The sequence below is a fragment of the Alosa sapidissima genome, chromosome 17, assembly GCF_018492685.1.
Source record: "Alosa sapidissima isolate fAloSap1 chromosome 17, fAloSap1.pri, whole genome shotgun sequence".
Taxonomy (NCBI): Eukaryota; Metazoa; Chordata; class Actinopteri; order Clupeiformes; family Clupeidae; genus Alosa; species Alosa sapidissima.
The window spans coordinates 27083304-27098303 of record NC_055973.1 but is presented as its reverse complement, the minus strand read 5'-3'; the positions used below and the strand labels follow the sequence as shown (position 1 = coordinate 27098303).

Here is a 15000-nt window from a genome sequence, read left to right as displayed (position 1 = left end):
AATGCTTTGAATGCGTCCTGATTGTTTCTATTACCTTCTTACAGCCTGCTCAGATCTGTAGCAGTTGCAAATGCACAAGCGCGGTGGGGAAAATTGAAGTCCCTCGACCTCATCAAGGACCCGACTGCGATGAAGGTTGAAATGGCCGGTGGCCATGTTTTTATGTGAGTTCATACCCAAAATCTATTCCATGCAACTCCTGTGGTGGAATTTAAATAGGGTTTGTATGGTAATGTTGGCTGTTAAAATCAAATCTGCCCTGCAGTCATCATAATGCACCTCCAATACTCTGCAGTGTAGAAAGGGAGGCACTCAGAAAATGGTGCGGTTAAAGAGTGTCCTATTGTAAATTCTCTAAAAACATATTTGCCAATTCTGGTTGCAGCAGCAGAATCTGCTTTTAAGTAAAATAAAACAAATTGTATACGTGTTTTTATACTTATGACACTCTGAAGGAATACTTTTCAGTTGTCTTAATAACCTTTTGTTTTTGAGTGTTTTGATATATGCTTGACCGTTTATGCCACTGTTGTCATTTGTTGATCTCCACAGGTAACAGCGTGGCCTTGTGAATTTGTTTCTGCGTGTGCGAGTGTGTACGTGTGACGTCAGCAGCCAAGGAGGGGCAGTGCCTGAAGGTTGCTGTTCTCGGTGCTGAAGCCTCCCGCGGATGCGAGTTGTGTTGAGATAACAGCATCCCTCTCCTCAGCCACCTCGACACACTGGCTTTTTCCATAAGTTCCGTGTCCTCCCGGAACCATTTTGATTAGGCTACATGTGCAATTAATATATGAACCCTTGAGTCAGCATGCCGTGTTAGGGAAGGTGTGTCGCGGATCAATAATCAGGATGGATTCGCTGTCTTTCATCCTGGCTGTTCTAGCTTTCCACGCGTTTGCTGCCATCGCTGCGGATAGAAAATTCGGTAAGTTCAGTGATTTTAACTGACAATATAGCCTACAAAACGTAGCCTACAGTATGACATTTTCGACGGTTAGCAAAGCAAGACTGCCTTTACATGACTGAAGGTTACAATGTCTACATATTCTGTTGAGTTTGTTGGTGAGTAAAAGTAGCCTACACTTCATGTGCGTCTCCGTTAGCTTACCGTTTAACTGAATTGTGACAACACGTGATGTTACTCACTTGGAACATGGAAACATGGAACGTGTATTTTCCCACGCATGGGAAATAACCAATGCTTATTGGGACGCTTATTGTACCCAATACTGGACCTGCCATAACCCGATTAAAAGTGGTTAGCTTACTTGTTTTCAACAAGACATGTTTTCTTACGCACCACATTGTTTTTATCTGAAGCGCCCAGAGAGCAAAATGATATAGGTAAACTCTGACAGTTTACAATAGAAGGCGATTACATAATCGCGTTACAGATTGTTAAAGTGTCTTGGCAGGCTTCTTCTGAAAGGCGGGGAGCAAACAGCCCGTGAACATCCCTGTATCTCCTATCTGGAAACAGTCAGGGAGCATTCCTTATCGCCCCGCTCAACCAGGACACAATATTATCTGACGCTGTATCTTTAAACCGTTATTCTTTAAAAGTCGTCTTTGCATCGAGTCACAACAGCCTTCCAGCTACTAGGGCCTAGAGGGGTGTGTGTTTTCTATTAGGCAAGGCCAGCTTTTTGTGTCCTAGAACATTGCTCCAAATTATCCGTACACATAACCTAATTGCACCAAAAGCACAGGACATTTAATTAAAATTAATTACACCATTTTGAAATGACTTGCACTTGATAAATGAATCGAGCAATCTAGTAATAGCTGTCTATTTGAAAGTGAAATAGCCTAGGTGACTGAGCAGCTATGCAGAGATCAGTGGATGTTCATGAAGAAACTTTTGGTGAACACGTCATACAATACCTTACACAGAGGCAGATTGTGTTAACGTTGCACACCTGCAGTTCATTGAAATGCTATGTAGCCTCTTTGTGGATATGAGATGAGCAGGCCTGGTATTTCCACACTGGGGTTGACTGGAATATTCTATTATGGTATGGCCTACTCTACTGTCAGGATAAAAGAGGAGGAGTCAGGATGAAACGCTTGTATGTCCCTGTGGAGTTGTACAGTATGGCTTCTTATGTGACATGGTAGAACAGATTGAAAGGAAATGAGTGAGAAGATGGATGGATGGGATGGATGAGAGAAGTGTGACTGGACCAGTCACTCGGGTGGGTGGTACGTCCAGCAGAGCCATCTGTTTGTTGTCATCAGTCTCAATGTGCTTGTTTTTGTTTTCTTTCCTGTTTTTTTCTCTCTCGATCTTTCTCTCTGTCTTGTTTACATTCTCAAGTTACCTCTGTTGCTCCACATCTGTCAGCCATCTGCGCCCCACCTTCCTTGAACGCAGCAAACGCTTGCTTTGCTCTTTGACAGTAGCTCCCTTTACCTGCCTTATCCACAATGTCTGTCTTGTTTGCAGTTCACTTAAGTCGTTAATGAAATGCCAGACATATACAGTACAAGTTTAGACAGATAGGCAATGAGTCAGAGTCAGTGAGACATTCATGTCCACAGAGAGCTGATCAATGAATCATTTATTTTCATTATTAAACTCCTTCTGTTGTCACTTCCTCTCTGCTCTCTCTCCCATCCTCTGTGCTCTTTCTAGGAGTTTAGGCTCGCCGTGTGTGTGTGTGTGTGTGTGTGTGTGTGTGTGTGTGTGCCAGTGCGAGGGAGAGCTTTTGTGTTTAATTAGTCCCTGTGTGCATTGTGTCATTATGAAACCCGGGCCGACTGGAGAAGATGCAGAATATGAGGTGTTCCCAGATGCAACTGCAAGGATTCCTTTGTGTGTACAGTATGTGTGTGTCAGTATGTATTTATGGGTTGTGTTTGTTTAGCCTTGCAAGTTGCATTTTCTGTGGGGACTGCAGCAGGTGCTGATGCTGAATACTAGGAAGAGATACCTGACATGCCCGAGCTATAAATATCAAGCAGAGAGAAAGTATGACTACAATGAAGAGGCCCTGTCTTGTCATTTCTCTCTCTCTCTCTCTCTCTCTCTCTCCCTCTCCCTCCCTCCCTCCCTCCCTCCCTCTCTCTCTCTCTCTCTCTCTCTCTCTCTCTCTGTATATTCCTGCATCTGATTGATCTCATTAATCAGACATGGCATATTAGATTTACGGATGGCTGGACAGATCAATGCAAGGTGGCACATAGATGATCAAACTGATTGATGGAGAGATGGCGCGTGACCTGATCGGCAGGAGTAATAGATGGCTCCATAGCCGGTTCGCTGGACTGTGGCGCAGATGGACCGCCGCCTCCATGAATATTGCAGCGAACCTTTTGAATGAGTTGATGAATGGTACAGTGACACCCCTTCGGGCGGAATAGTCTTCTCCCTGCTTCTCGTTCGCCCGCTCGGCCATTGTTGCAGTGGCCGCCCCAGTGGGACGAGACAAAGAGCGGAAGAAAATGGCCTCTGCCATGTCGCCGAGGTCCGTCTTCATCTTTGTCACCTTTCTTTCCATCCCTCCCCACTGCACCCCTCACCTCATCCTCCCACCCTCTCTTTCTCCATACTGTTCATTCTGTCATTCTGTCTCTGTCCATCCACTTCTCCCCCCTCTCCCCCTTTTCTTTCTAACTTACTTTCTTTCTTTTATTCCATCTGGCTGCTCCCCTCCCCCCCCCTCTCTCTCTCCCTCTCTCCTCTCTCTCTCTCTCTCTCCCTCTCCTTCTCTCTCCTTCTCTCCCTCTCTCGCTCTCTCTCTCCCTCTCTCTCTCTCTCTCTTTCTCTCCCTCCTCTCTCTCTCTCTCTCTCTCTCCCTCCTCTCTCTCTCTCTCTCTCTCCCCCCCTCCTCTCTCTTTCTCTCTCCTTCTCTCTCCCTCTCTCGCTCTCTCTCCCTCTGTCCCTCTCTCCCTCTCTCTCTCTTTTCTCTCTGGTTAATGGACTTGCGTATCAGACAGAGGGGTAATGCATCAAGACAGGTCTGATCTGATTTAGCGCTGGCAGCCCATCTCCCAACACCAGCCATGACCGAGGCCTCGCTCTTCTGCTTGGGGTGCCTCGCTGCAAACGGATGGTATGGTAGCGTGAGAAATTAGAGTGCGAATCATATCGCTTGGAGGAGGAAGAGGTGCTGAGAGCGCCACTGACTGTCAGAATGTGTTGTGGTGGCGACAGAGGTGGTGTGTGGGAAGTTGTCAGAAAGAGACATTTTTGGAAGTGCTTTTAGAAGTGGCTCTCATATGTTTACAGAAAGTGGATCACATGCACCCTTACCTGTTGTCTAAGGGCCACCACGAATCTGAATAATCCCTTTAGAAGGAAACAGCATCTTTTCCTAAATGCTAGAAATCATTTGAATAAATAGGTAGAGCCCTTTTCCCTTTCATAGCATACAGCAGGGGAAATAAGTATTGAACATGTCAACATTTTTTTTCAGTAAGTATACTTCCAATGAGGCTATTTGCATGAAATTTTCACCAGACATTTGTATTAACTCAGATAATACACCCATACTGAAATTTCTTTGTATTTCTGAACCCATACTGAAATTTCTTTGTAAATACTTTGTGGAAAAGCCTTTATTTGTAATGACCGCTCCAAGGCATTTCCTGTATGATGAAAATCAGTCGCAGTATTCAGGTGTGATCTTGGCCCATTCTTTTAAACAGATAGTATTTTAATATTGAAGATTCCAGGGATCCCTCTTGTGAATCCTGATCTTTAGTTACTGTAACTTCCAAAACTGTTTATTTGGATTTATGTCAGGGCCTTCATTTCCTTTCTCTGAAACGAATTAAGTTTCCTTTGCTGAATGCTTTGGATCATTGTCCAGCTGGAAGGTCTAGCCATCTCATCCTCATCATCCTGGTAGATGGCAAGATTCTCCCAGAACAAAATGACTCCATTCATCATTCCTTCAACTGTATGAAGTCTGCCAGTACCATGAGATGAAAAACAGCCCCACACCATGATATGATGCCTCCACCTTCAAACCACACTGTTCGTATGGTATTTTAGAGTGATGCCAGTGGCATTTCTCCTTCAAATATGGTGTGTAGTATGACATCCAAAAACTTCAATTTTGCTCTCATCTGACCAGAATACATTCTCTCAGTATTTCATAGACTTGTCCAAATGTTCTGACTTCCTGGTCAGAAATCTTGCGAGGAGATCCTGTGCATGGCCGGTTGATGATGCAATGATGTTCCTTCCACTTGCAGATAATGGGTCCAATACTGCTTACTGGATGATTCTGAAGTTTTGAAATGCACCTGTAACCAGTTCCCTTGATATGTTTTGCAACAATAAGGTTGCAAAGGTCTTGGGAGAGCTCTTTGCTTCTACCCATCATGAAAGGTTTCTTGTGTGACACCTTGGTATAGCCTATCAATATGTACTAACACAGCTTATATTAATTTGCACAGTTAGGACGGACAATTACTCTCTAACTATTTCCCTCATAACTCTTAGTCCGGCTATCACCAGATCAAGCCGGCAGATCGGGCTGTTGGAGCCAGTCTACATACTCTACTTATGGACATTAATGTTTGGATTTTTTTAATATGTGTGGATTATCTAAATTAATACTAATGTCTGGTGAATTTTATGCAAATAGCATAGCACTCTGCTGTTACAGTATATTCATCTGTTTCAATGCTTGTTTTCATCTTTGACATTTTATCTCTCATCTCTCTTCAGCTTTGGTATTATCCACATGCTTATCTTGAGGTGTCCTTGGTTTAACTATAAATGATAGTATGACCTTATTCCAGGACAAAATGCCAGGGACTTCTTTGAGAATTCTCAGACTATTTTAAAAATTCAACATGACACTGTTCTCTTTCAACCGCTAGTGTAGAATAAGTTTTCAGAAGTTACAGTGAAAGTTTTCATTTAAAATGTATTCATCACCGCCAATGAAAACAAAATATTTCGTCATTCTGCTCTTTGAACAGACATGGAGTATCCTAGAAAAAAAGAAGCATTCTGTTGTTTTTTTACGCCGGTTGCATAATCCTTCTGTATCCCAGCACAACAGACATGCATGAGTGGATTTTGGCTTTGTGAAAGTTGTCACCTGGCACCCATCTGTTCTTGCTGTAGACACCTCTGTGGATCCCAACTGTGCCACATCTCTGCTCGTTGGCTTGTTGGCTGAGACACATAGGAGCATCAGCTCGCTATCTTAACAAACACTTTGGCTTCTAGAATATTCTGTCTTGGCATTTGCGTTGTATCTTTGTTCCAACAGCCCTGGCTGTGTGTTTGTATCTCTCACGTCTAGTCGGAGCTATAAGCCTCAGTTGTCAGGGCGGGGCTGGTCTCGACGGACTAATTTAAAGAGCAGTTGGCCTTGCTCTTGTTATTCCCCACAGAAAGCAGAGATAGAGCAGAGAAGAACATGACATACAGTACGGCTCAGAGAAATTATGTCACTGTCATGGAGAAACTGACCTAGGACTGTGCACTCCTGTCAGATTCCTCTGTAGATGGTCTACATTTCTGACATGACATGATATGATGGCCCACCATTACCAATGTTCACCCAGTTTCACAAGCGGTAGAGATCACGAACTAGCATATAGCTAATAGAAATAGCTTATGGTGTAGATAGAAGTCACTTGCAATCCTTGATCAAATATTAACGACAACAAGGTGCCACAGGAAAATATTTCTTCTCTTTTACATCTTAAAGGAGATCATGTTTGGCATTAGCACAAATACTGTTGGAATTAGGACAAATACTGTTAACCGCAGAGGTTTTATTTAAAGATATTTCATAATTTGAGCAGGCTCATTTTCATATGTTCATATTGTGGGCAGCTGTGAAGTTCAATATCTCTTGGCATTGATCCAACAAGCTATTCTAATTTCTTGTGCGCGCATCTGCTCTTAGCAGCAATGAAAGCCCATCGATTCCCATTAACTAGGAACATATTAATGAACCTCTGCCACATGTACGCTGACCACATGGAAACACAGCTGCAAAGATCATCATTTTTCACCTCTTGGCCACCCCCACCTCACCATGCACGTACACACACACACACACACACACACTCATATGCACAGTTCACACACATACACAGACACTCAGCCACACCCAGGCACACACAACCCGTCACGTCACCTTTCGGCCGCCTTCAGACAAATGTCCCTTGTCATAATGCGTAAGTCATATTAATTGCAGTGCCGTCGCTGCTCTGACAGATTTATGTGAGGACAAAGCCTGGTGCTGTTGCTGTTTCCTCAAATCAACTCCGAGTCATAAAGGGAGTATGGGACTCTGTGTGTGTGTGTGTGTGTGTGTGTGACCGGGCCCTCTAAGTAGGCTGCCTTCTGCAGGTGGGTGATGCAGGTTTATTGGTTCACAGACGTGAGGAGAGCAGAGGCCTTGCTTTGGTGGCTGAGTGTGCTGATATTACACCACATTGCCCTGCAGCTCAGGATCTCTAAAGGCGCTCAGATAAATCTGAGAAAGAAGAACATTATGTAGTGTGTGTGTGTGTGTGTGTCTGAGGGAGAGACATAGAGGGGAGATACATTAGTTCATAAACACAGTTCATCCATCAATTTGTCGCCTTCTGTGTGTAGCTTTTCTGTACGTTTGCATATATGCCTGATTCGTATATATGGAGTCATATATTGCACTGTTTGCATTGCTTTGCAAGCATTGTGTAGTCTGTTGTATAACTATTCATATGTCTTGGTGTGGATAAGAGTTTTTGTTTTGTGTGTGTCTGTGTGTGTCTGTAGTTGCCAGCGTGGCATTGACGTGTCTCTGTCCTGGAGCCAGTGCGGGCACAAGCTGCCTGCTGTGAGCGTCCAAACGGCCCTTCAGCTCACCGCTGGGCTTTGGCAACACGTCACGAGCAGGTTCAGCCGCCGCCACTCACAAAGCCTCCCCAGCACTGCCAGAGCAGATGTGTGTGTGTGTGTGTGTGTGTGTGTGTGTGTGTGTATTTTGTTGGCAAGCAATGCTGGCACAAACTTCCAGAACACTGTGTAACGACACGCTGCAGTCTGTGCCAAGAGGTGCGTGTGTGTGTCTGTGTGTGTGTGTGTGTGTGTGTCTGTGTTTCAAATTTCACTCAAAATCAGGTTTTGTCAGTTTTCTGAGTTTAGAGTTGGGAGCCGCGGCCTGGCTGTCTCGCAGGGCTTTCTATGGCTTCATCAGGGCGACGCCCAGAGAGTTGAGTGATGGGTGGAGAATGTCAGCCCTGTGGGCACAAGCTTGTTCCTGAGCACAGTGTGTATTAATTAGATCGCTAATGGCTAACAGGTATGCAGCTGTCCTAGCTTTGCCTAATGGCACGGGGAAAAGAGTCATCTCTAAAAATGTATCTCTACATCCCTGATTAAACTCAATAGCGAATGTTCCACTGATTGATTTCATTTTCATTCTGCCTGGTCTTTTCTTCTTTTTCTCTCGAGCCTCTCGCAGATAGATCTCTCTATTTTTCATTTCATGCTAATCATTTTCCCCTGCAGAGCAGAATTCTATAAGCGAAATCATCAAACAAAAAAAACCCCTCCTCTTTAGCTGAAAGATAAATCGCTGTTCTACATTATGATTTCCACCTACACGAAAACAAAGCTCAGTTTCTATTATCGGTCTCTTCCTTAGAGGTGTTTTCTTAATTAGCAGTCTTGTACAAAAGCTTTCTTGCAATGGAAACATTTCCCTTTATTGTGATGTTTACTTTAATGCTTTATTTTTCTTCTCTCTCTCCTTCCTCATTTCATTCTCTGCATTGTTGTCTAAAACAACGAGTTCACATTCATGGTGCCATGTGAAATAAGGGCAAGATCAAATGCCTGAATCATTCATAAGGTCAGCTGAAGGTCACGGCTTTATTCTCAGCCCCCGCCACTGTACAGCTGCGCTCACATCTTTAATTCATGCCGATTGGTCGAAAGACTAGCTGACAGCCAATGAAAAGCCTTTCTTACACTAAAGTGACCTTGTCTGGTCAGAGCTAGGGCCAGTCTGACTGAAGAGTAGTAAAAGTGTTTTTTAGTTGAAAGCATTGTGTGTGTTATGACTACTGGTTGGTGGAGTTCCAAAATCTTGGTGTAGAGTGTGTAGAAACTACGTGGAAATGACTGTGTTGTGAAACAGATTGAAATAGACTGAATGAATGAAGTCATTGCTCTCCACAGTGGTTTGATCCCAAAGCCATAGCCAGAAGTTATGCTCACAACATACTGTAAGTGTAAACCAATTAGGTGGGGATTAGCAGCATATTCCACCAACTTACACTCAGAAGGCAAGAAATTCAACATGGCTTCTTTTACTCAGAATGGGGCACAACCTAGCTATTGCTATGAATAGACTTTGGGATTTAATTGCCTTGTCACATCAAAATGTTGATGCTCAGTCTTGATAATGAAGTGGTTGGCTTACTGTACAGTGTGTTCAATAACACACACTAGTGTATCTTGCACACACTATTGAACCGATACCGGCATTGAGCTAGATGTCAGAATTTGTGCTCAGGATATGGCCTTATAGGGCCAGAAGGGTAACCAGCAGTAGAGTGGTGTGCCATTAAAAGCATCCCCTACAGCCTCACTTGTGGAGATGGATCGATGACGCTATCGACTGAGCAATGTACTGGACACCTAGTCTGTGGTTAGAGATCTGTGGCCGTGGGGTTGCTGGTAATGTACCAGTGGGTCAGGGAACAGTTCCTGGTGTACCTTATGAGCAACATTTTGTACTGTGCAAGTACTTTAAATAGTTTTAGTACATTTTAGTATTTTTAGAGCAAAAACTTGGTGAATGGTGTTAGTCCTGAAGTTAACTCTTGGTTTTAAAGTATGGCCTTCTATGGAAACTGTTTTCATGCATAAAAGATTGTGCTGCTGCTGATAGAAATCTTTGCTGAAGGCATTCAGAGGAGGTGCTGGAGGCATTCAGGAGAGGTGGGTCTACCTCTGCCATTCCAGACGAGATGTTGGGTGTTGCCCTCTTTAGAGATTGCATCCTAATTAAAATTTTAAATGCACCTAAGAAGATTACATTGTGTGTGCGCTCTGCAGAAAAGTCACTCTATGCATTACGTGCATCCTAAAGAGAACAGGCAATATGTTCCGGGTGAGCAGTTTGGTAGTTATCTAGACGTTTCCTCATCTCAAGACTTGCCTTCATTTGCATCCGATTTAGTGGGTTGACAGTCTTTTGGAGCCGTAATTAAATCTACCTAGACCTCCACAGCCTGTGACTTTGGAGGTGGGTCCTCAATCTAATCTTGGCAAGAAAAAAAAGTCAAACACTCAACTCCCATGTGGTGGTTTGGATACACAAGCTTCCTGTAATTGGCTGGGGGGAAAACAAACACACACACATACACACACAAGCTGGGCCTTCACAGTCAGATGTAAGCTAATTACAGATCAGGTTGATTACGGCAGAGGGCATCCACTCTTTCTCCCAGCCAAGGCTAAAAAGTCTTGCTATTGCTTATTTAAGAGGGCGTTTGTTGTGGCCCTCCTGTGTCCTCCTGCTCGCTGTGGGAAGCCACATGGCATGCAGAATGGGCCATTTATTATTGAATGGCGAAGACTCCGACTGTAGCGAAGAAGAAGCTCTAGATCGCAGGCTTTTTTTTTTTTCAGTTGTGCAGCTAGGCACATAGATCTCGGGAGCGGAGGAGTTTTGCGAATGTGACATAAACTTTTTAAACAAGCTTGTTCTCTTTTTTTTTTTGTCCTTGCCCTTGCCGCCTGTCAGTAGAAAAAAGGGAGGAGAACAAAAAAAAAAAAAAAAAACTTTCTCGATTTGACTCGGTGTTCCCGTTTGACCCGATGCTAGGTGTCGTCTTTAATGAGCGCCGAAGCCTAAAGTTGCGGATGCGCCGTCGCGGCTGTTAGGCTGAGCTCAATTAGTCCCAGGGGGAGGCGGGAGGCTGCTGCTGACGCCGGTTCCCATCCTTACACACGTTCCCCTTTTCTTTCCCTCTTTCTCCGTCTCACTCTTCATTCCTTCCTTTCGCCACTCGTTACCTCTTTCAGGACCTTTCTGCGTATCGTACGCTGCACACTTCCTCTATCTCTACCTCTCTCTGAGCATCTCTCTCTGTACAGTATCTCTCTCTCCTCAGACGGCCTTTCATGCTGTGTCCATACTTGGCCTGAGCCTCACTCGCAAATGGCCTGTTGGCCGTGCGCCAGGCAGAACTACTTAAGAGTGTCCTTGTTAAACAACAGTAATGATTTATTTTTTACAAAGACTTCACTGATGGAGCACCAAGGCACAGGCCATGGAAGGGGACAGTGTTCCCAGAACAGAGTGGCAGAACACCAGGTCCTCTACAGCTGCTGCGGGCAGTTTCAGAGGGAGCTGAAAGACACCTGTAGGCATTGGCATGCTCGTTACACACACACACACACACACACACACCTGCAGTGCTCAGGATGAGAGGGGACAGAAAGGTACAAGGTACACAGGTAAACTTTCCAAAGCACTCAGAGCCCTGTTCTTTTGTGCAAGAAGCACTTTCCGGTTGATAGCCTTTTCTTCCCCCTCATGGACACATGGCTGTTGCCCTCAAGTGACCCACTCCCTGTCGTAACACATAACGTTTTATAGATTAATTTTCCTTGTGGCTTTGTGGGTTCCTTGCCTCCTCCCTGTTATTCCTCTCTCTCTCTCTGTCCTCCACTGTTCATCCTTCTGTCCTTCTCTCCTCTTCTTCTCTTCTTTATCCCCACTTTCTCTCCTCACTCATCCCTTCATCCCCTCCGTGCTGGTGGGCTTCGTGGAGAGCTGGCCCGGGCCTGTTTGCCTCCTGATCCCCCCGCCTGCTGTCTGTCTGAAGGTGACTGGGCACTGGGCACTGGGACCGTCCACTCGACCCGCCCGGCTGCAGGCGGCAGGTGGCTGAGAGGCAGGAGCAGGCGAGCAGGGGGCCTCTGAGTGTGTGTGAGTGTGTGTGAATATGTGTGTGTGAGTATGTATGCATGACTGTTTGTGTTTGCCCTTGCGTGAGTGTGTGTGTGTGTGTGTGTGTATGTCCATGAGTGTGTGTGTGTGTGTCTGTCTTTGTGTGTGTATGCCCATGTTTGTGTATGTGTATGAGATGTGTGTGTGTGTGTGTGAGAGAGAGAGTGTATGTATGCCCATTCCCATGTGTGTGTATGCCCATTCCCATGTGTGTGTGTGTGTGTGTGTGTGTGTGTGTAGGCCGGGCCAGACTCCTCTGCCAGACAGCACTGAGGGCAGAAGCAGTGTGTATCTAGGACAGCGTGAGCAGGCACCCCTGCCACAGAGAGACATGGAGGGGCATGGAGGGGGTGCAATTTGATTTACAAACCTCCCCGTACCTGCGGTGGGAACATGCCAGACTGTTTGAACCACAGCGAACTGTGTACACCTGCCTCAGAGGTTGATTGAGATTGTTTGCATGGTACATGTCCTTCTGCGCTAGGACATACTGTATGAAATAAACCACTGTACTGAAAAAAAGATGATTACATTGTCCCACTGACTTGTATTCCCCCTTGTTTGGTAATAGTGCTTTTGCACAATTAAAAAGTGACTTACACACAGATGAGATTGGGGTTGATTACAGTAAGATCTCGGCACACTGTCCCACCCTGTAGCCCTGCCTGCTGGTGGCGTTTCTGCACTGGTGGTCTCACGTGATTAGAAGCTTGAAAGCGCTCGTGCTGTAGTGGGAATTCTCGTAGGGTACATTAGTGTGCACAGAAGACCAAAACCCCCCCTCCAGGCTTATGTAAGTCACTCACGTCTATATATAGAATCTGCCTCGCCCACGGTCTCTGTTTGAATCTCACACAGACTTGTATTAAAAATGCAGCGCTATACCTCAGCCCCCGCTCTCAGCTCGGCCCTGTGATTTGATGAGCTTTTCCTTTCTCATAATTGAGCGCTGTGTGGTTGCAGACCAATACTGAATCACGCTGCAGACACTGAAGCAAGAGCTAGGCAGCTTTTCATGCCAGCGCGCCGTCTGTTGATGGCTTTCCTTCTGCTCACATTAGCCAGGTAATCAGATTCTGTTTTTGTTGTATTTCAATGCATCAGTTCTACACTCAACTCTTAGCTCGGAGGGGCCAGCCAATCAGTGATTCAGGTCGCTTCGCTGTGGTTATTATAGTGGATGGAATCCACTATCTTGAAATCTCCTGGCTTCTTCTTCTTCTTATAACCTTTTCTTTTTACCTTTTCAAGAATTAATGCGACTCTAACCGCTTAACGTACAGACATTAACACCGTTCTGGAGTGGGGCAAGAGAGTTATTATTTCAGATTTTTTATAAAGTTTATACTTTAAGAAATAAGAATAAGAAATGGGGGATTAAAAATGGTAAAAAGCTCATTTTTCCCCCATTGACTTGAATGGCTGTGATGTCATAATGGCGTGTCACCTGTGAATTCAACCAAAGATCCTTGTTTAACCCTCTCTGATTCAACGGTCTCAGCTTCTAAGTGCTCCCTAAAACTTCACATCCCGTAATTAACTTGTGCGCATGCGCAGTAGCATTCTCCTTGCCTCATTGATTCGATTCTACAGGCACTGCTGCTGTCAAGCATCCTCTTGAAGAAAGTTTACGTTTTTGTTGTCTGGTTCGTCCAACAAACGACGACGAAACGGACGTTTTCCTACCACACCCAATGTAAGTTACAATTATTTGTGTTTTGTATTTGAATGGAGTGTGTGAAGTCTGTTTAAAACGACTCGGCTAATCAAGTAAGCAAGCAAGCTGGCGTTAGCTTTAAACTTGTAGCTTAGCAACATATTAAGTTCATGTTTCTAGGTTCGCGGTTGTGTGCAGTGGAGGCGGTAGCAGCTAGCTAAGCACTCAAATTGCCAGCCAGCCGCCTTTCGTAGCGATAGCTGGCCTGACGAGGGAAATGGCAAACAATCACTGGCTGAAACTTAGCCTTAGTTTTGAACTACGTTTGTATGAGTGGCTCAATGAGTTAAATCTCCAGTTACAAGGCTAAGCACCTAAGATGCCTCACCTAGCAGATCTAAGATTACTGCATTCACCAAAAAAAGGTATGGGCGCCTCGATCGCGACCGTATTATGCCTTTGAGAATCTGAGTGAAATCACTGAAATGTCTGATTCGGGAGCCACTGTAGGCCTACATCACATCCCTGCAAAGTTTATTTCAAAAATATTTCCCAACCAGCAGTGATCCATTTAATGCAGCATGTTGGTATTTCATTGAATATATTGTACAATGCTGTAAAATATTGGCCTATGCTTCCTAATATGTTGCTGGAAAACAGAAATGTGTGTGTTTAATTTACAATGGCACATTATGTATTTATTTATTATATCTGCAGCACCAGCTGATTTTAACTCTGCTGCCGAGGATATATTTGGAACTTGACATTATTTCAATAAATTTGACCCTTCTATTTCTGTTAGGTGCCACTTCACTCTGCTACTGAAGGATCAGGCTGACTGCAACTGCTATGGATGGCAGGAAAACACAGTACACATGAATTTCTAGATTAAGAGTGAATAAATGCACTTGCTTAACTGATAACAAGTTGTCAATGGTTATTTATGCAAGCGTGTGTAGCCTAAACAAGACATACCTAGGCCTAGCCAAATTTATCCTGGCTGTAGATAAAGCAGGATATGAATTTCCCAATATTTTGCCAGATTAGGCTAATAGTGGTTTACTGAGGTTTAATATCAATTGAAATAGCACTGAAATCACGTTGATCTTTAGTTTGGTAATTTCAACATTGTTTCAATATTCATTTTAGTGGAAATACCATTGAAATCCCATTGATCTGTAGTTAGAATTTCAACGTTGCTTTAATATTAATGAAGGGTGCAAAAGTGATGTAGAATAAATGTTGCAGTGCGACGTTGATTCAATTATTTTAACGTTGACAAAGTAATTGTTAGCTGGCTGCAGAATGAGCAGTCATCAACACCAACTGAAAGCCCCGTTTTGCAGGTACAGTAGTTTTGCATTGCATACTCTGAATTACATTTTCCAAAGGCCAGCTTTCATGCTTGTGTCA

At 44.3% G+C, this 15000-nt stretch overlaps 1 protein-coding gene across 1 annotated transcript in view; it reads left to right on the top strand.

The window, feature by feature from the left end:
• The first annotated feature begins 109 nt into the window (after positions 1-109).
• The window catches only part of ptprn2 (protein tyrosine phosphatase receptor type N2), a 199877-nt gene continuing 184986 nt past the window's right edge, over positions 110-15000 (top strand). Inside the window, exons 1-2 of the mRNA XM_042068215.1 lie at positions 110-164; positions 553-925. Of these exons, the coding sequence (XP_041924149.1) occupies positions 850-925 (76 nt within the window). The 5' untranslated portion in view covers positions 110-164; positions 553-849. The remainder of the gene's footprint in view (positions 165-552; positions 926-15000) is intronic.